Source organism: Macaca mulatta, chromosome 17, assembly GCF_049350105.2.
Source record: "Macaca mulatta isolate MMU2019108-1 chromosome 17, T2T-MMU8v2.0, whole genome shotgun sequence".
In the NCBI taxonomy this organism is placed as follows: Eukaryota; Metazoa; Chordata; class Mammalia; order Primates; family Cercopithecidae; genus Macaca; species Macaca mulatta.
The window spans coordinates 66,302,501-66,323,261 of record NC_133422.1 but is presented as its reverse complement, the minus strand read 5'-3'; the positions used below and the strand labels follow the sequence as shown (position 1 = coordinate 66,323,261).

Sequence of the window (20,761 nt, the reverse complement as noted above, 5' to 3'; positions counted from 1 at the left end):
ATGTAAATGGTAATAGTAGCAGCCAAATAGGGAACAATGGCTGTAATTAAGAATGATTATAGAAAGTAAAATCTGATAGTTTTTATTGCCAACATCAAAGTGAAATTCAGTTGGCTGTTGTGGAAGGGCGGAAAGGCCCATTTTTATCATGGCACCCTTATTTTGTGAGACAGGCCATTCGCATAGCTTCAAGTTTGATGGTGACAGGTAAAGATTACTGAAAGTAAACACATTTTAAGAAAGGCAGGAGATGATTCTAACAGTTTTAGATGCTTAAAGGCATCCACATAACCTGATAAAAATCAAGTGAGTGTCCTCAGAGAATAAGCGTGAGGAATAGGTCCTCTAAGAAGTTCTAAGTATTAGAGAGAACAAGTTAACAAATCAATCTGTCTAAATGTATATTTTGGTTGACTGTGTAGTTCAGGCAGAGTTTAGTAAACTCACTTAATAGATGTTAATTAAGTTTAGTTTGGGGGAAGTTTTTATTTTCCTCAAATAAAATGGTAGACTCTTACATCCCCTGTAACAGCATTGGACACATGTGGGTAACTAGAATAGGGACTACACATTGGTTTGCCTGGGAAGATTCTATTAATAAGTGTGAAGGTCTGTTGCAAGTGAAGTGTTAAATATCAAAGAAGATTGAGCCCATATCTCGGAATTATAAAGCAACTGGAGAAATAGCCTTTAAAGAGAAAATAGAACTTTGAGAGATGTTCTAAAAGTTGGAATATACCGTTTACATTTTTTGAGAGTAATGACAAGACTTAAAACTGAACCTAAATGCAAATGGCAATAAGAATTTGTAGGACAAAGAGAAGCAAAAATATAGATTTCGGAGTTACATATTTTAAAGTATTCTTTGTTTAGCTGTTTCTATGAAGTGAAGGAGCTCCAAAATTTTTTTTCATAACATATCTTCAATGCCAGGACATTAAATGGAGCAGGGTCTGAATCCCCAAGCTTCCAATGTTGGGTGAAATCTATTCTGCTGCTGGTTTTTATGACCTGTGAGTTAAGAATGGTTTTGCATTTTTAAGTGGTTGGAAAAAAATAGAAAGAAAAATATTTCATGACACATGAGAATTATATGAAATTCAAAATGTAGTGTTGGTAAATAAAGTTTTTCTGGGGATACAGCCACATCTAAAGTTATGTAATGTCTATGGCTATTTTCACGTACAAAGACAGAGTGGATTAAAATACTTGCTATTTAGCCTTTTACCAAAAAAGCTTGTCGATACCTGTGTTAGACCTCTGATTAACCCAAACCCACGTGAATCTCAGACTATGGAAAAGTGAAGCAGCTCAAACTAAACTCTCAAACACAATAGAACCAAGTAGAAAAAATAAAATAAAATAATTGAGAATTTACGGTTGAAAGAATTAAAGGCACTGAGGAAAAGAAAACTAGATAGATGAAGACTTTCCCACTATGGCATTGTTATTTGCTTTACATGCAAGTGTCCATGAAAGAGTCTGGTCTGCTAAAGTACTAAACTTAGACTTTCTATGGCTGGTTGTATTGAGTATAATCAAGATTATTTTGAGGAGGAAATTTACATATACTGTTTAGACAATAATAATTCTAATTAAAATTCCCAGTTGTGTGGATATATGCACAATTCCCCCTTCTCTCTCTAACTCCCTAAATATCTGCAGAGATATATTAAATAATTACAAACTGTACCTGTATTAATTTCTTATGTGTCAGTGATGCCCATATACTTTTTCTGTTTAGCATTCATAGAACATCAAGCAACTTAGACTTGAGATGTTATGTAATTCAGCTTCCCCCATAATGGAGAAATAATTCCCACATCCTTCTTACTCATTTTCATATATCTAAGCTTTTGTAGGATGCTTAATCTATTTTCAGCAAATTTAAGAGTGAGAAGTATATTCATTAATCAAATTAAAATTTGCATCTCAATAGCTTCTACCTTAACTTGGTTATATTTTATTGGAAGAAAACTGTCTGCTAATTCTTCAGGGTTCTAGCCATTTCAATATTTAAGCCCTCTGGTTCGGTACCTATAGTGTTTCTGTTTTCTAGGCCAATTATTCTAATTTGTTCTGACTATTCATCTTTTTGGTTGCCTTCTTTTTATTGAAGTTACCCTCTATCCCACCATCCTCTAGAATTGAATTGTGCAATGAAGAGACACTAGACATCAACCTCAATTTGGACAATAATCTATAAATCTAGTCATAGTTCTTAAGATTTGTTTGGTAGCTGAATGTCTGACTCAGTAAATTTCTTGCCTTTCTGACATAAAATTCTGTTAAGCCAGTGTTTCTTCATCTTTTATTTGTGTTAGGAATTTTTATTTATCCACATTAAGTTTTTTAGTTTCCATTCCGTTGATTTAGGGTCTTTAGATACTTTGGAGTATTAACATCCCAAACTATCACATTAGCTATTTATGCCACCTTTGTATCATTTCCAAATTTTAAAAGGATGTATTCCTTTATTACCTTAAATGATTGAGTAAAATAAACAATATAAATCAAGAGATCAATTTCTCTTATCATTGGAAAATTCCTAATAGGTTGAAATGTTCTATTAATTGATTATCTTAGGTATCATTCATTATGTTACCCAAAATTCTCCTGAATGAATCAATATTTTTCTCAGTTTTTATTTAATAAATTCACAATGTTGTAACGATTTTGAAAAAAGCATCCTTGCTGAAATAGAAGTAATATTGAAAGGAAGAAAGGCAGCATATTTTAGTGATTTAAAGCATGTGTTCTGAAAAAAGACTACTTGGATTTGCATTTCGACTTTATCACCTCCAACCAGTGTGACCATAGACAAATTATTTAATATATTTGTATTTGTATGTAATAACAATACTACCCCATTAGGTTGTCATAATGATTAAATTACTATTTATATAATCTTTGGAAGTCTTTCTATACCGACATGATTTTCATCTTATTACTATTTTGTTTTCTCTCCAAGTATCCAAAATCATTTGTCTAAAAGTAAGTTCTAGAATTTTGCAGGGAATCCCTGTCAAGCTTGTGAAATATAGTCATAATTCTATGATGAGACCTCTGTCTCTCTGACTGTCTCTTTTTTTTTTTGTTCTGCTCATTTTATTTTATTTATTTATTTTTTATTTATTTTTGAGACGGAGTCTCGCTCTGTCGCCCAGGCTGGATGGAGTGCAGTGGCCGAATCTCAGCTCACTGCAAGCTCCGCCTCCCGGGTTTACGCCATTCTCCTGCCTCAGCCTCCCGAGTAGCTGGGACTACAGGCGCCCGCCACCTCGCCCGGCTAGTTTTTTGTATTTTTTAGTAGAGACGGGGTTTCACTGTGTTAGCCAGGATGGTCTCGATCTCCTGACCTCGTGATCCGCCCGTCTCGGCCTCCCAAAGTGCTGGGATTACAGGCTTGAGCCACCGCGCCCGGTCTTGTTCTGCTCATTTTACCTAATAAAAATTTTATACATGACTTTATTTTAGTCAAGGACTTTTGGGGTTTGTAGTGCATAGTATGCAAAGCAGATTTTTAAATGCATTTTAAGATTTTTTTCAGAGATAATGTAGAATTGTTTTTGAGAAATATGACAACATTCAAAGTACACTGCATTGTTAGATACACATCTTCCTGTGACACATTACAGTTTTCTGAAAATAGGGAATATGACTTAAATTTGTCAATTTTCTTTGCTGATCTGTTATGTGTCTCCGTGTGTGTCTCTGTGTGTGTGTGAGAGAGACTTTGTGACGTTCTCATTTAAAGAATTAAACATTGAAAAATGCAATTTATAATTGTACTCATACTTTAAAGTAAGTTCTTAAAATACTATATTAAGAAATAGGACATTACTTGCATGAAGTTTAAAATGTGAAAAGATTATAAAAACTACAACCAGAGTGACCTAATTCACAAAGTAGAGTGAATCTTAGAGCAATGTGACATCATGTACTTTGTTTGTTTTTAGTTACAGAATCGTTTATTCTTTGTACAAACATAAACATCTCCGAGTGTATGCAACACTTTTAGACATAAAGTTTTTTCCCAAAAATTTGTTTAATTTTACTTGGTTTTAAAAAATAATTATGTTCTCTTTAGGTTTATTTGAATATTAATATTAAATATGAAAAAAAGATGTTAACCTAAAAAAGAAAGTATTATAACACAACCACCACTAATAAAACATCCAGACCTTGAAATACATTACATGTTTAAATTCATGATTTTATAATAATACTAAAAAGAAACTCATTGTTCACATTTGGAGAATTTTGGGGGAACTGATGTTTATAAAGGACAATAACGGCTTAAAGATAAATACTTGGACGGGATCAAGCATTTTTCCTGCCTTTTCCATAAAAACTGATCCTAAGAATAACCAAATGATTCATGAGGTAAATTTGGGATCATAGAAACCTTCTAGAAAATAAGTGTGTAGGAAATTGCAAGCCCTAATGAAGTGATGAATTGCCGCCATGATCATCGGTGGTGGCTGGCATCATAAAAGGCAACCAACCAGACATTACGCTCATTATAGAAGCATGAAACACCATCTATGAAGTAATCGTACCCCCACATCAACTTGAACCAAGCCCCCAGATGTCACTATGCAAGAAACTCAAGGGTCAAAGGAACATCGGAACGAATGAGACTCATCAAGGGAACTGCAGATGAGAGGCTCGTAGTGGTGGTGGCCTGTAAGAACATACATTTGTGCCTTGCTACTTTAAACGTTGACTTTAAACATTTATCATGCAAGAGAGATTGATGCCTTTAAAGGCAGTGCTGGTCAAATCAGCACTTACCTTTTTTTCCTTGCTGTTCTTCCTTCACCTCTATATCCCTTGGCTGTAGTTAAGGAAGAAGTCCTACCTTTTAATTAAGATGCCAGTATTTATTGTCAGATGGCTCTGAATTATAATTCCTGAGTCAAGATTTTATTTTGTTGCTTAAAGTAACTTTATGTTATCAAATAGCAACCTAAAAATTTACAAGGCTATGTGAATTTTCATACACACTTGGGAAAAATGTAGTTCCCTACCACCAATGAGTAAGTGCAAAAAGACAACAGGAGAATAAAATTAAGTTGTTTCAGATTATATTAAGTTGTTTCACGGGGCCTTGCCAGTTTCATGTTTAGAAAATTTGAGTATTTTTTGAGTTCCATAATCAAAGTTTTTTTAAAAGCTATGTGCATTATTGTTTGGGGCTTCCTCAGCTATGGAATCTTGATTTAGGTTGCCTGGTCCTTAACCAGGTGTAAGCAGGCTAACATCATTGACTGTCTCTTAAAAGTACTTTTTAAGCATTTTTCTGAATACAGGATTCCAATTCTGCTATTTGTCTTCTTTGCACATTTTTCCAAAACAAAGGAATTTGAACACCACTCTTTGTGTGAATGATGTTGCATTTCACTAACTACATTTACCAGGTGTGATACATGCTCCATGGGGAAAATAATTTTTGTCAGTTTTGCTTAATTTTATATAACCAGAGCCTAGATCCTGCCTGGTACATAGTAACTGTTCAGTAAATACTCATTGAACTAATGTATTTAAGCCTGAGTTTTCTTAAAGCTGAGAAATTTTGTTTATATAAAGTGATGGTCAACTTCATCAATTGTATAAATTAAAAGTTATATGAAGATAACATTTAGGCTGGGCACGGTGGCTCATACCTGTAATCCTAGCACTTTGGGAGGCCTAGGCGAGTGGAACACTTAGACCAGCCTGACCAACATGGAGAAACCCCGTCTCTACTAAAAATACAAAAAATTAATCGGGAGTGGTGGCAGATGCCTGTAATCCCAGTTACTCAGAGGCTGAGGCAGGAGAATTGCTTGAACGGGGAGGTGGAGTTTTCAGTGAGCCGAGACTGTGCCACTGCACTCCAGCCTGGGTGATAGAGCAAGACTCTGACTCAAAAAAACAAACAATAACAACACAAAATTTAATATTACAAATTGTCTCCCCACTTCTGTATCCTATTCAGTTAGGGAATCTCTATTGAAAAACAAAAAATGAAGAGAATTAAAAGGAGAGCAAAATAAATAAAAGGTAAATGAAATCATCCTTTAGAGAAATGAGTTGTGATTATACTTACCCTAAGAAAATATTTTAATTCAATAATATACATTTTTAAAGTGGAGAGGGGGCAGCTGAGATAATGCAATTTTAAAATGTATAATTAATCACGTGTGTAGTACTGAACATTTTACACTTTCTATTTTAGAATTTGAGTACGTTGTTTCTGAATTCTATTTTTGACTCTGAATTATCCTACAGACCAAATACTTCTTGTTCTACCCAGAGGCAAAAATGCAGCTTTTCCTTTGTTGTTCTTCTGTTACTATTAGTTTATTAGTATGACCTTTTTTTCAGTGAAAGAGTACTTCTCTTAAATTTTCATTTATTATTGTGGTGAGTTTTATAAGGATGGAACTTTGCAAAAGATTGTGTTTTATTGATTAGTGAAGTTGATGCAGGACTATAAAGGAGTGTGTTGAAGTATTACATTAAATATTCTTCCTCTCTATCCTGCTTCAGCCCCTTATTGGAGGTTAAAGGGTATTACACAAATGAAATGATAAATCCAGTTTACATAGTTTTCTTATAGACATTGAACTGCTTCTTTCTTATTATGTCTGAATAAAACTCATTATCTATTTTGTTTCAGTAATAATTATGAGATTCCCTCCTAAGCAATTCTTTATTGTCTCCATTATTCTCCATCTTATAGAATACTCTGGAAAGGCAAGCATATAAATATGATAAAAGAATTAAGCTGTTGAAGTAAATTAATTTATTGTGCAACAATGTATTCAAATCTTACTTCCTCAATGGATTTTACTTTAATGAAATTCTTCAAAGAACAATACATTAGGTTCCAAAGATTGAAATTATACATTAAGTAAAATGACTGAATATGTTGTGTGTCAATTTATAGAAAGTTTCAATTGAATAGTTAAGCTTTTAAATCATAAAAATTTGCATAAATTAAAATATTTTCTTCAAATAACAGTATTAATTGTCCTTGTATCCTTTGTTCTTGAACACAAAACTACAATTAAAGCAAAAACTAAGTTAAATGTAAATTAAATACTATAATTTTACTTAAAGATATTTACTGAGCTTTAAATTATGCTTTTAAAATCCATTTTACATGAAGATTTTAATCTAATTTATTTTTACTTAGTATATTATATCTTTTTAAGAGTATTTTGGATGTGTAAATGAATAATGGAACAATTCATGAATTAAAGGGTTGATCACAGACAACTTTGACATTTAAGTACATTGACTAATAAAGCATTTTTCTAGTTATATGGGAAATGTTAAAATAAACAAGGAATTATTTTAATGGCATAATCATTGTTTCCAGAGATTTACGCATTAAGTATTTAAACATTTTATGAGTTAAATATCTCAGAAAAATTATATTCTCATGCTTTCCATTAGCACTACTAAGAAATCTATTATGACAGGAAAATCAGACTTGCAAAATCATTTTAGAGAGACTGATTTATTTCAAGATTGTACTTTATGTCTGTTCAACCAAACATATGCATTAATATAATTATTAAGAAAAATATTAAAATTTATTGATAGATAAGCATTGATGTGAGTGACCTTTGGAATAAAATAGAATGGTTAATTTGGAAAATTCTGTTAATAAAAATATAGCAATGCATTTTCTTAAATATACACCATGTATTTCTGTGTAACCCAAGTGTTAACAGTTAGATGTATTAGGAATTAGCTCTAAAGCTTAGACAAACTATGCTTCTATTAGAATTTCAAGAAATCAAGATTAGACTTTAAGAGTATATATCTCTGGCTATGTATGCAGTTAGCTGCAGTATTGTTTCTTAATATATTTATACAAATTATAAAGGAGTTCTACATATATAACCTTATGAATGCATCCTCTATAATAAGTGTGTAGATACTTCAAAACCATACAAAACTAAACTTTTGAATTATGGCTGGCTACACACAAGACAAGATTATCCTTTGATTTGTGATTACAATGATTTAATATGAGCATATTGCCATTTGAAGCTTCTTTATAGTTTAGGGTAATTATAATTAGAAAACAGGAAGTAAGTTTTGGCATCCAGATGTGAAGTTTCTGCTCTTTTAAGTCATATACATGTTGTTGTTGGTGGTGGTGGTGTTTCGTTTTGTTTTGTTTTGAGATGGAGTCTCGCTGTGTCACCCAGGCTGGAGTGCAGCGGTGCTACCTCAGCTCACTGCAAGCTCCGCCTCCCAGGTTCACGCCATTCTCCTGCCTCAGCCCACCGAGTAGCTGGGAGGAGGCGCCCGCCACCAAGCACGGCTAATTTTTTGTATTTTTAGTAGAGACGGGCTTTCACCGTGTTAGCCAGAATGGTCTTGATCTCCTGACCTCGTGATCCGCCCGCCTTGGCCTCCCAAAGTGCTGGGATTACAGGCGTGTCACCACGCCCACCCTACATGTTTGTTTTTTAAAACTGTTGGTCGTTTGTTTGCCTTAGACATTTTAAAAGCATACATGCTTCATTTAGTTAGTTTGGAAAAATAACTGCTAATACATTCGTTTTCCATGTTACCTGTGATAAAGATTTCAAAACATCTTAATCTGCAATCTGTAAAGTTGGATGCCGTCTTTCTGTAGTATCCTAGCGTGTAACAAATGCATGCATGTTATAAACTTATCTAAACAAGTTAGTTTTAAATTTTAATATCTGGGATGTGTGTGTTTGTCTTTGCCCTCGCCCCCTTGTTTTCTCTCTCCTCTCCCTATCTCTTCTCTCTGTCTCTTTCTCTCTCTCCCTTCCACTTTCCTTATTTTCGTATTTGCAGTATTTCAAGTGGAAACCCCACATAACTTGAGATGGAAAATATATTGCGTGTTGCTTACGTTTACCTACATACCAATTTTGCTATTTGCAGAAAATAAAGCACTTAATTGTTAATCTCTGAATAATTATGGAAAAGGGCTAATGCTTTTTAGTGTAATACTAACAATACATCTGCCTTCTGTGGCGGTTTATTGTCTTTTACAGAAGCCTGTCAGCACATATTAGCCCTGTCCAAAAACTCTTAAAGTTCAGCAAGTAATCATTACGACAAGATTCTAATATGCATTGCAACTTTTGAGATTAAAATTTAATTGACCTCTTTTTTTCTTTTCCTTTACAATATTGTTTTGTCATGAAGTTTCTTATAGCACTTTTTTTTTTTTTAAATTCCATGAAATATATGTTAGGAAACCATTTTATGACATGGATTTGGGGAAAGGGCTTGGCTATTTTTTTCTGGTTATTTTCATTTTATTTGTCATGGTCTTCAAAATGAAGTCTAAGCATATCTGTTGAAGATGTTTATTGGCAATGTACACCATTGAAAAATTAAAAGAGTGTGACTAAAGTACAGCTCAATCTTGTTTCCATATTAAAATAGGGAGAGCTTTAAAAAATACTGAAATCTGGGTCCCATTTTAGTCTTAGTATATTAGTTTTCTAGGGCCATTATAATAAAGAACCAGAAACTGGGTAGCTTAAAACCACAGAAATTTATTGTCTCACATTATTGGAATCTAGAAGTCCAAAATCAGGACTTCATAAGGGCCAAGCTCCCTTTGAGATTCTAGGTAGAATCCTTTGGTGTCTTTCTATAGCTTCTGCTAGCAGCTGGCAATCCTTGCTATTCCTTGGATTGAAGCTGTATAAGTTTAATCGCTTCCTCTATGGTCACATGACATTCTTCCCTCCTATCTTCACATCTACTTCTAAGGACACGAATCACGTGGGATTAAAAGCCACCCTAATCCAGTATGTTCTCATCTTAACTAATTATGTCTGCAAAGACTCGGTTTTCAAATGCATTCATATTGATAGGGACCAAAGGTTAGGGCTTCAACAAATCTTTTTGGGGGACACAATTAAGCCATAATCCTCAGTAAACCAGAATCTCTGGGAGTGAAACTGAAGCATAAGCACATTTAAGAACATGCCAGGTGATTCTGATGTGCAGCCGGATTTCAAAGCATCACGGTGCTGATGGAATCATTTTGACCAAAGATGAGCATGATCATCATTCTCACTGGCAGTACAAAGCCTGGAGCCTCCTCTTTGTTTTCCATATTAAGTTAACGTTGACATTTTGGAAATATTAGCCTCCTACAGGCCAATTACATTTTAGATTTTTTTACCTCTATTTCATATTTGCATATCTTCACCCTAATAAGGAATAGTGTACTAATTATTTATGAGTACATTATACATCTACATACTTTATGTAGTTTTCTTCCACACTTTTTACCATTTATTAATTATTGCAAAGGCATCAAGACCTGTGTCTGTTAATAACTGATGGTATAAATATTTTGCTGCTCAAAGTAGCAAGTGTTCACCAATGGGTACCTTCTTTCTTAATCTGTAATTCCATTTATAATAGCTAATTGGAGACATTTATATAATCTACTTACATATTTGTCTAATAGAGAATGCACAGAACTTGGAGAGGGAGGTATGGAATGACACAAGAGTGTTGATATAAAATAGAGTATCAGAAAACACAGTACCAAATTTCCCTGGGACATAATTGATACATGTTTCATAAATGTGCCCTTAATACATTTGTGTGGTTGAGTTGAAGCTAGATGTGGTAGGTACTCTGAGAATTATTTAAACCAAAGAAAAATATTCCAATATGAAATAATAATCCATTTCCGTGATGCCTTAAAATGTGACTATGCCCAGAGCAGTGCCAGGATGGAATACCTGTTACAAATTCCTCTGGTATTATTATTATGGTCAGTCATGTTGATAATGTGTTTATTACATGATCTTTAGATACTTACGGAAACACGGGAATATATTTAAAGATTTCTTCAAAATGATAAATAATACTTCTTTGTTCTCCAAGACCTTTGTTGTCTAATGGGTTCTTATTTGGATATTTTTGGGTGTCTTCTTAGGGCTTACTTTTTCTCCAGAGTGGATTGACATTTGCCATTACTGCAGTCGTGCTTGCCTGTAGAACCATAGTTTCATAAATCATCTTTTTCTACTTTATTTGGCTTTGCTCAAGATAAATGTATCTTTTAGTACAGTTAAATGCTGATGAAACAAAGTGTTTATTCTCTTTACATTTCTTATTGTATTGAGAAAACCAACATTCATTAAGTAAAATTTCGTCATATTTAATGTCTTTTCTACCCTCCTTCTCTCATTCGCTGGTGCAGGAGCGTGTTCCCGATAGCCCCTCGCCTGCCCCCTCTCTGGAGGAGGGGAGAAGGCCTGGCAGTCACCCATCATCACATCGCAGCAGCAGTGTGTCCAGCTCCCCTGCAAGGACTGAGAGCTCTTCTGACAGAATCCGTAGGTCTTATACTTCTACTTGTCACAATTTTAAACTTTATTAGGGTTCAGCTGGCTTTTCTAATCAACATGCCCTCATTCCAAATAGATCTCAGATGGATCATGTTCTGAAGCTCTGTAGCAATAGCCATCTCTCAAAATTATGTTTCCCAGTTCGTAATATCATGAGGTATGATACTACATTAACAGGTCCTGATATAAATTTCCTCGCTTCGATGCCACATATAAAGATTTGAGCTATGAAACAGAGAAAATAAGTAACCTTTTGGATTGGTTTCTGAAGTAAACACAACCAATTCTCAAATATCTAGTGTCTTGGTACACTGTTTATAGATTATTCAACATCATTCCTCAAATACTACCTGGCCATTTTTGTAATTCACTGACTTTTAAATTTTATCCTTGTGTTAATGGAGATATCCACAAAGAGAAATGAGTTAAATTCAAAATAATAAATTTTAAAAACGTACATTTGTAAGTCATTCAGGTGATCAATGAATTAAAGAATTTGAAATTAGCTAAGTTTGAGAGTTTGAATTAGTAATAATCAATAATGCATACTATTGCCATATATTGTTATTATTAAAATTTGAAAAGTAGGACTGTATGTTATTTTATAACATTTTCACAATATTTAACCTTGGTACTTATGACCAAGAAAATGAAGAATAAAGTTAAAATGCCATCAAATTAACAAGTGATTTTTGTGTCTATACAATAATCTCAGATTGTTCTTTTGATAAATGACTATATTAAAAGAGAATAACTTGTTTGATAAAACCTATATATTTTCCTTATTTCCAGAATTTAGCTATTATTTTATGCAATTAAGTTTATAGCATAAACTTCATCTAATTATACAAAATTTGTTTAAGTTATTTGGTTGTTGAGAATATTTTCATAATAGGAAAGCATTTTCTAGAAAGTGACTTTATAGGTTATAAAGGAATGTATGCATAAAGTGAAAATTGTTGATCTGGGAGCTATTGAAGTGGATAATTTAAAGATTAAGTTAAATGCTATGTAAATAATTATAAATAAAAGATAGTCAATTATTGGCAATTATATAGTTCAACATAATACTAAATATGTATACTTGCTTTGGCCTGCCTGAAACTTATTTCCTTAATTTTATAACTTTATACACAATTTTAAAATAGTTTTCAAATAAAATATTTACTGTATATTTTTATGGTACGTTGACCCTAGAATCAGAAATTTAATGATAAATATTGGCTTCATTATAATATATTGTCATTGGAAAGGTGCTGTCCTAGAGAAAAAAAATTTTTTTGGAACAAAATGAAAATGATGGACAGATTGGGGAAGATTTGAAAGAGTTTTATTATACATTCATGTTATTTTATTAATGGTTATATTATTTTTTTAAATTTTTGATAGAAACAAAGGAGACATTTTTATATGCCTGGATGCCATAATTGTTGAAATGGAAATACATCCACATTCACACACATAGCATATATATGCATATGCATACACATATATATGCATATATACGCATATGCGTACACATATATATGCATATATGTTACATATTACTTTAAAATAATTTTAGAAAATTTTCAAATATACAAATCATTCTTATGCGTTTGTCATCCTGATTTACCTCGTCAATCAACCAATCAAGGTCTCTCTGAAAGTGGTATCTCAATAAAGGCATAATGTTACCTAGGGCTTCTATCATAGATTTAATACAACTTTACTCAGATTTGTCATTGTTTATCTTCTACAAAGAAGAACATTATTTTACATAACAGAAAAATGATCAAAATCAGGAAGATAACATTATTATAGTACTAAAATTTGAACTACAGTTTTTATTTAAATTGCACTGGTTTTCCCACCAATATTTTTTAAAGTAAGATTTTTTTTTTCTAGGTACAAAAGCCAATCTATGACCACACACTACAATTAGTTGTCATATTCTCTTAGTATTATTTAATCTGGAACAGTTCCTTAGTCCATTTTGTCTTTCAGTAACTCTTTTTTTTTTTTTTTTTTTTTTTTTTGAGTACAAGCCAGGCCATTTATTTTGTAGAATGTCCCTCAGTTTGGATTTTTTTATGCTTCCTTTTGATTAGACTTAGGTTATGGATGTTTGGCGAGAATCACACAGCTGTGATAGTGTGTCCTTCCTAGTGAATCATTTCAGGAGACACACATTTCTACAATGCCAGCAATAACTTTTTCACTTTCTTAAGGTGGTGACTACCAGGTTTCTCTATTGAAATATTACTTGTCGTTGTTGTGGTTTACCTTTGGAGATAGTGAGTGTCTGGTGAGAAAATATCTTAAGACTATGCAAATATTCTCTTCTTAACCAAACTTCCACTCACTAGTTTCAGAATTATCCCTTGATCCCTGAAACAATTATTATTAATGATGTTTGCCAAATGGCAATTTCTACTGTATTATTCTTATATTTTAAAAATTTATATTTTCCAGATAAAAATCTTGTTTTATGCAAAATAAAAATAAAGTGAAGTGATGTCATTTTCAGTATTTTCTGCATATTCTGATGAATTATCATGTTATCAGTTATCACAGTGTTTTTAGGGATAGATTACAAATTTAAAGTTAGACCATTATATTAATATGATATTTACTGTTGAGTCCAAAAAGAGTTAACTGACTTATTGGAACCTTGTGTGTTATGGTGTTTTTGTGTTTTCTTTTGTTTGTTTTCGGGTATAACAGCGGTCCATCAGAATGGGTTGTCCATGAACCAGATGCTGATGGGCTTATCACCAAATGTACTCCCTGGGCCCAAAGAGGGGGATTTGGCTGGTCATGACATGGGACATGAGTCAAAAAGGATGCATATTGAAAAAGGTAATGTATGATTATATATTCCTTGTTTTTCCTGATTCAATAGATTTTAGAACTAAATTTTAATCACAGAATGAAGTCTGTCTCTACATCATGTAAAAAAAAAGTATATAAATGTTTTTAAAATCTACAATATAAAGTACAAATTAAACCTATTCAACAAAAAAAGATATGAATGAAGACCTGCTGCACTTCTCTTATACAACAGGTAAGTTACAATTTAGTTACCATTACATTAAAAGAAAAAGTCCCAATTGTTATTTCTCAGTTCCTAAAGGATCTGCTATTTGACTTTTTCAATGCCTTCAGGGTCACTGTCATTTTACTTAGCATGATACAACAATAACAGTATAAAAAGGGTTATTCTGCCTTCTTTTGAATTAGAAAAACAGTTTATAGACCAATAAGGAAACAGAAATATATTTTATATGTCAATGTACTAGTAGTTGTCAAAATAGTTGTCAAAATATACCAAGAAAGGCCAGGTAGTACATAGCTAAAAAAGTTTCTTATATTTTGTTAATGTCAACCAAACCCGTTTTCATAGGCAAAATGTGTATTTTCATGCCTTATTTGATAATTCCATGAAAAAATCAAAATATGATTTTAGTCAGCATATTAGAAATTTATTCTTGGAGATGCAAGTATATATTTTCAAATTGTGAGTGTTAAATTGTGAATATAAGAATCTTCCCACCTATCTTTTATTTTAACTTAATATTTTCAAACTTTATAAATATATATAGGATAATTTGCTTATCTTTTTTTGACAAAGCCATCAAATAATCAGTGTTGTGAATAAGGATTATTTATTTGGAAAACAAAAGGGACACAATTAATCAGCTGTCAACACGGAAAGGAAATAAAATTGGGTATTTAAATAATTGAATAGGAATAAATGCGTGGAGGGAGATTAAGTTAAGGAGGGGTACCTTCTTCCCACCAAAAAGACTACTCACAAAAAAGTAAACATGCTTACATAAAACATTTCCTTTTCAGCATAAAAATAGCTCTGCTAAATCCCTTAGGGAGAAGGAATATATTTCTACAAATTAGATTATTTGAGTTATGGAATGTCAGTGAGAAAACACAATCAAGGTACTAACATGTTAACATCTAGGCATAATTGAGAAATAGAAGCATTAATAAAATTTTTACGTTATTTATTGTGAAACTTGATATCAGGTGTTATTTAATTAACTATTCTAATGCAGTGCATGACTAGGTCAGATGGTCTCTAAGTTTTTTACTTACATTGTTTTCACAACCTCTTCATTGGCAATAAAGAAGAATGTCATATATATTATCCATCATATTATTTTGACCTATACCTTTGATATTTAATCAAAAATCCATGCATAGCAATATTGTAAAAATTAGTATAGTGGGGCTGGGTGTACTGGCTCACACCGGTAATCCCAGCACTTTGGGAGGCTGAGGCGGGCAGATCACGAGGTCAGGAGTTGAGACCAGCCTGACCAATATGGTGAAACCCTGTCTCTACTAAAAATACAAAAATTAGATGGGCGTGATGGTGCGCACCTATAGTCCCAGCTACTTGGGAGGCTGAGGCAGAAGAATTGCTTGAACCCTGGAGGCAGAGGTTACAGTGAGCCGAGATCGCGCCCCTGCACTGCAGCCTGGGTGACAGAGTGAGACTCCATGTCAAAAAAAAAAAAAAAAAATTAGTATAGTGGTAAAACATAAAGTTTCATCGAAGACTCAAGTTTTAAGTAATGATATTTAAATATAATAATTAATTTTACGGGTTTCACAATCATTCTCCACTAGAGTTGAGCTAAAGAATAAAGCCCTACAGAAAATTATTTGAGTCACTCTTTTCTCAATTTTCCCTTACATACTATTTACCAAGTTTAATTTGGGATGCCTAAGAAGGAAGTTAATTTATGTTATATGATGAATGTCAGGATATTAGAGCTAAATTCTCTTGCAGCACCATGGTAGAGAAGGGCTAAGAGAAATATACAAGTCCAGAGGTGGTAGTGAAGAGAAAAATACAAAAGGAATGACCAGTACTAAAACTGGAATAACAAATCTCACTAGAATTTTTGGTGGAGAGCTTTGTGTAACATTATCCTTTGAATTGACCTGTATTTTTCATAACTATTCCTTTTTCATATGTCATTATTTCAATCCATTTATTATTATTATAATTTTGCCAACATGGAACATTTTTTAAAATAATATACTAGGTTGATGTAGGCATGTTTTAAAGTATTTGCTTTGTTATTTGGAAGTTATTTCTTCATTGCTATCCTTCCACTACTAGAATGTAAGCTGCTTAGGAGTCATCTGTGTACTGCATTTGCTTTAAACAGACTAGGCAGTCTTTGAGTGCATACTGATCTGGGCTGAATTTCTAGAAGATTCTAAGAGACAGACAAGAGTTGAAACGACTGTGGAGATCACATGCTTTAAAGATTAATAGTAAGGCCAAAGGTGAAATTATCTGACCTTCAGAAAGCACGTTTATATGAAACACGTTAGAACATTCTGACCACGAATATACATAAACACTTACTATATCACTAATGGTACTTACATCAAGGTTTTCTAAATTGTTTTGCTGTACGAACAAAGTCCTTGACTGTAGCCCAAAAGTTTCCCAATATTTTGACGTATATTTTATGGTGACAAATACATTTTTAAGATTCTTCCTAGAAATGTGAAACTATCATTGATTTCAAATGTGTATATGTAATCCCAAAATTTTGATAGATTTTGATACTATTCTAGTAAGTGTTTTGTTATGGATGCTTTTCTCTTGTGTGTACTTTCTTTTATCTAGTTTTTAGCATAGTGAATTAATAGTAAATATTCATGGGCTTTCTAGATTGTTAGAGACTACTAAATCAAAAATTGTTTTCTTTCCTGACAACATTTATCATGGGCCTCATAATATCCCTGTAACTTTCCTACAACTCATATCTATATCAAACAAGTAACTTTATTTAGAGATAGATATTTATGGAGAAATTAATTGTGTGTTTATGTCATTTTAGGCTTGAACCTATATTTAATTTGCTGTCTGCCAACTAAATTATTCAAAAGGCAATTAAATCTTTAGAAAACACTGATTCCAAAAATAGATGCCAAAATTTATTTGTATTCTGAGAATCACTGTGGTCTGAAATCTTAAGCATCAGTAACTTAAACATTTTATGTTCTTCTTAATATTAAATGGCTATGGGTTTCATTCTATCAGCCAAAAAAATTAAGTCACCATTAGTTGAAGGACCAGTGGTTTCAACTACTGAGTAAATTCATTCCATTTTAAAAATAAAGAATGCTCATACAGGGTTTTGAGCTTAGGGAGAGTATAATTAAAGCCTACATATATATATTTGGATATGAACCGACATATAGGTTCAAGCCTAAAACTTTTTGTTATAAATATATATGTGTGTGGGTATATATGTGTGTATATATATATATATATATATATACACACACACACACACACACACAGAGATAAATAATAGACCAAGTGTGGTAGCTCACGTCCTGAAATCCCAGCATTTTCGGAGGCCAAGGCAGATGGATCACTTGAAATCAGGAGTTCAAGACCAGCCTGGCCAACGTGGTGAAATCCTGTCTCTACTAGAAATACAAAAATTAGCCAGGCATGGTGGTGGGTGCTATAATCCCAGTTACTTGAGAGGCTGAGGCAGGAGAATTGCTTGGACCTGGGAGGCAGAGTTTGCAGTGAGCTGAGATCATGGCATTGCACTCCAGCCTGGGCGGCAAGAGCGAAACTCCATTTCCAAAAAAAAAAAAAAAAAAAAGAAGTGATAGATATATAATACCTTTGCAGTCATCTCAAGTATAAGGAGACATACTTTTAAGATTAAGAGAGATACTTCAATTAAACTCAGGAGTTTGTCAAAGATATATGCTTAGGAAAACTTTGGGATAGCACATAGCATGGCTTTAAAAACAACTGTCTTTCAGCTTTTCCAAACATCTGGAATTCTCAAGAGCATTCTGTGTTTTGAAACATTGCTGATCTTTTGCCTCATTCTAAATATAGTGGAATAGGCTGTAATAATTGACTTTTGTGGCATATAAATAGGCTCACTGTTTCTTGATGCTGGATCTCTCTGTTTATCCTCCACACATTTGTCCACTGATGCTAGTTTACAGTGTTGCTCTCTCATGCATAATTTGTTTTGGTTTTTCTTAAATTGCTGCTACTTTCTTTCTTTTTTTTTTTTTTTGAGATGGATTCTGGCTCTGTCGCCCAGGCTGGAGTGCAGTGGCCAGATCACAGCTCACTGCAGGCTCCGCCTCCTGGGTTTACGCCATTCTCCTGCCTCAGCCTCCCAAGTAGCGGGGACTACAGGCGCCCGCCACCTCACCCGGCTAATTTTTTTGTATTTTTTAGTAGAGACGGGGTTTCACCGTGTTAGCCAGGATGGTCTCGATCTCCTGACCTCATGATCCGCCCGTCTCGGCCTCCCAAAGTGCTGGGATTACAGGCTTGAGCCACCGTGCCCGGCCAAATTGCTGCTACTTTCAACAAATTTTGGAGCATACTTCTTACCTTGCCTGTAATTCAATATGTGCATTTTTGTTATTATACAATTTATCTAATTTTTGATTGATCAAAAATTATATATATGATAGAGAGAAGCCTATAATACTAACTTCTTCCAGTTATAGAAAACTTAAGCATTTATAGTTGGGACTAACTGTTGCATACCTAATTTGTGTTATTGTATTTTGGTCTTGGAATAAGTAGTCCAATGTGAGATAATCAATGAATAGATATTTACTGAAAGCTAGATATGTGAATGAAAACAAATGAAATGCAAATCAATCACTCTTTCTGTGTCACTCCCTTTCCTCATTAAAATTATACAGATTTTTTTCTTAATATGTACTTTCTCCTACAGATAAAGCTTTTCTCTTCATTTGTTTTCGTAAGAAATGAGAAAACTTTCTTTCACTGGTGACAACTTCAGGAGACAAACATTTTAGAAGCAGGACTAATCTGAGAGAGGCAGAAAATCCAGGGGATTTGCTTCAGGCCATAAAGCACTTCCTTTGTGTCATATTCTGCTTGGTGGGGAGTGCTCAAGATTTCCAATATTCAACATCCTTGTATAAAAACTTTTCATGTTGGTAATCTAAAGCGAAGGACAGAGCACTAAAGGCAATCAAGTAGTTAGCAAACCGGCCATATTTGGCTTTTTGTCTCTTCTTTATATTTTAGTCTTAGCATCCAACCTTATGGACCATTTTCATACAAAGCCCTTTTGAAAGAAAATTATTGTGTATCACTTTTTTCAAGTTTTTGGAAATAATTTTTGAAATATATTTTTATTTGTGCATTTCTCATTGTTTAAAATTCCTAACTTAAATCAAGATTGAGTCTTCAAAAATGCAGTAACCTGAATGGAACTACAGGTCATTGTGCTATGTGAGATAAGCAAAGCACAGAAAGACAATTAGCACATGTTCTCACATATATGGGAACTACAAAAGCGGATCTCATGAAGGTAGTAGATTGCTGGTTTCCAGAGGCTGTTTAGAACAGTGGGGAGGAGAGAGGATTAGTGGGTCCAAATACACAGTTGGATAGATGAAATAAGACATAGTGTTCAATAAATCAGTAGGGTGACTATAGTTTACAGCAATCTATTGTATATTTCAAAATACCTAGAAGAGAATAATTTCAAATATTTCTAGCATAAAGAAAAGACAAATATTTAGGGTGATGGATATCCCAATTCTACTGATTTGGTCTTTAAAAATTATATAAATGTCTTAAACTATCTTTGTACCACCAAAATATAGACATCTATTATGTATCAATAAAAAATTAAATTATAAGTAAACAAATAGTTTTTTTCTTTTAAATTCTAGATAGATCTTATTCAAATTAATCAATACTAAATATTACATACAACAACTTTATGGGAGCCTGTTAGTATCTCCTGGGTCTATATATAATTGCATAGACTAAAAGCCTTTATTCTTTACAATTTTCTATATTTTGATAATGTTAACACATATTATGGGGCCATGAGTATTTTCACTTGTAAAATTCTCTAACACACAACTTCTTCACTTTTACCATCGAAATATATTTTTTGTTGCCACATCTCAGTCTCATAAAATATTCTCTGTAAGTATTACTTACCTAGGTGATTTTCCTCCTCAGTTTCCATGCCTCAGAAATAAGCGTTGAAGTTAGTGCCATCACTTTTAGTTCTGTGATTCATAACACTGGACAACAACAAGTTTCTTTGGATCCCAGAGCTCTTTCTTAAGTAGATGGCAGATTTCATATACAAAGCCATAGCTCAGCTTGCTGAAGACACTGGTTTCATTATTTTATGAATTATTTCTAGGAGCAGAGCTTGTAATAATATTTCAATGACAATTGAAGAAAATACTTACAGTAGTAAGATATTCATAACAGCCCTGTAATGATGGGTAATTGGTATAAAATATAGACTTTAATATTTATTTTCTTTTTACCCATGCACCTTGATGACCATCACGTCACACTGAACTTTCAAGTTTCT

At 33.1% G+C, this 20,761-nt stretch overlaps 1 protein-coding gene across 2 annotated transcripts in view; it reads left to right on the top strand.

Moving 5' to 3' along the window:
* DACH1 (dachshund family transcription factor 1) overlaps positions 1–20,761 on the top strand; it is a 435,676-nt gene that overhangs the window by 297,985 nt on the left and 116,930 nt on the right. For both annotated transcript variants that reach the window (XM_001082626.5, XM_015121170.3), the window contains 2 exons: positions 11,222–11,357; positions 14,076–14,210. In XM_001082626.5, coding sequence (XP_001082626.1) covers positions 11,222–11,357; positions 14,076–14,210 — 271 coding nt within the window. The remainder of the gene's footprint in view (positions 1–11,221; positions 11,358–14,075; positions 14,211–20,761) is intronic.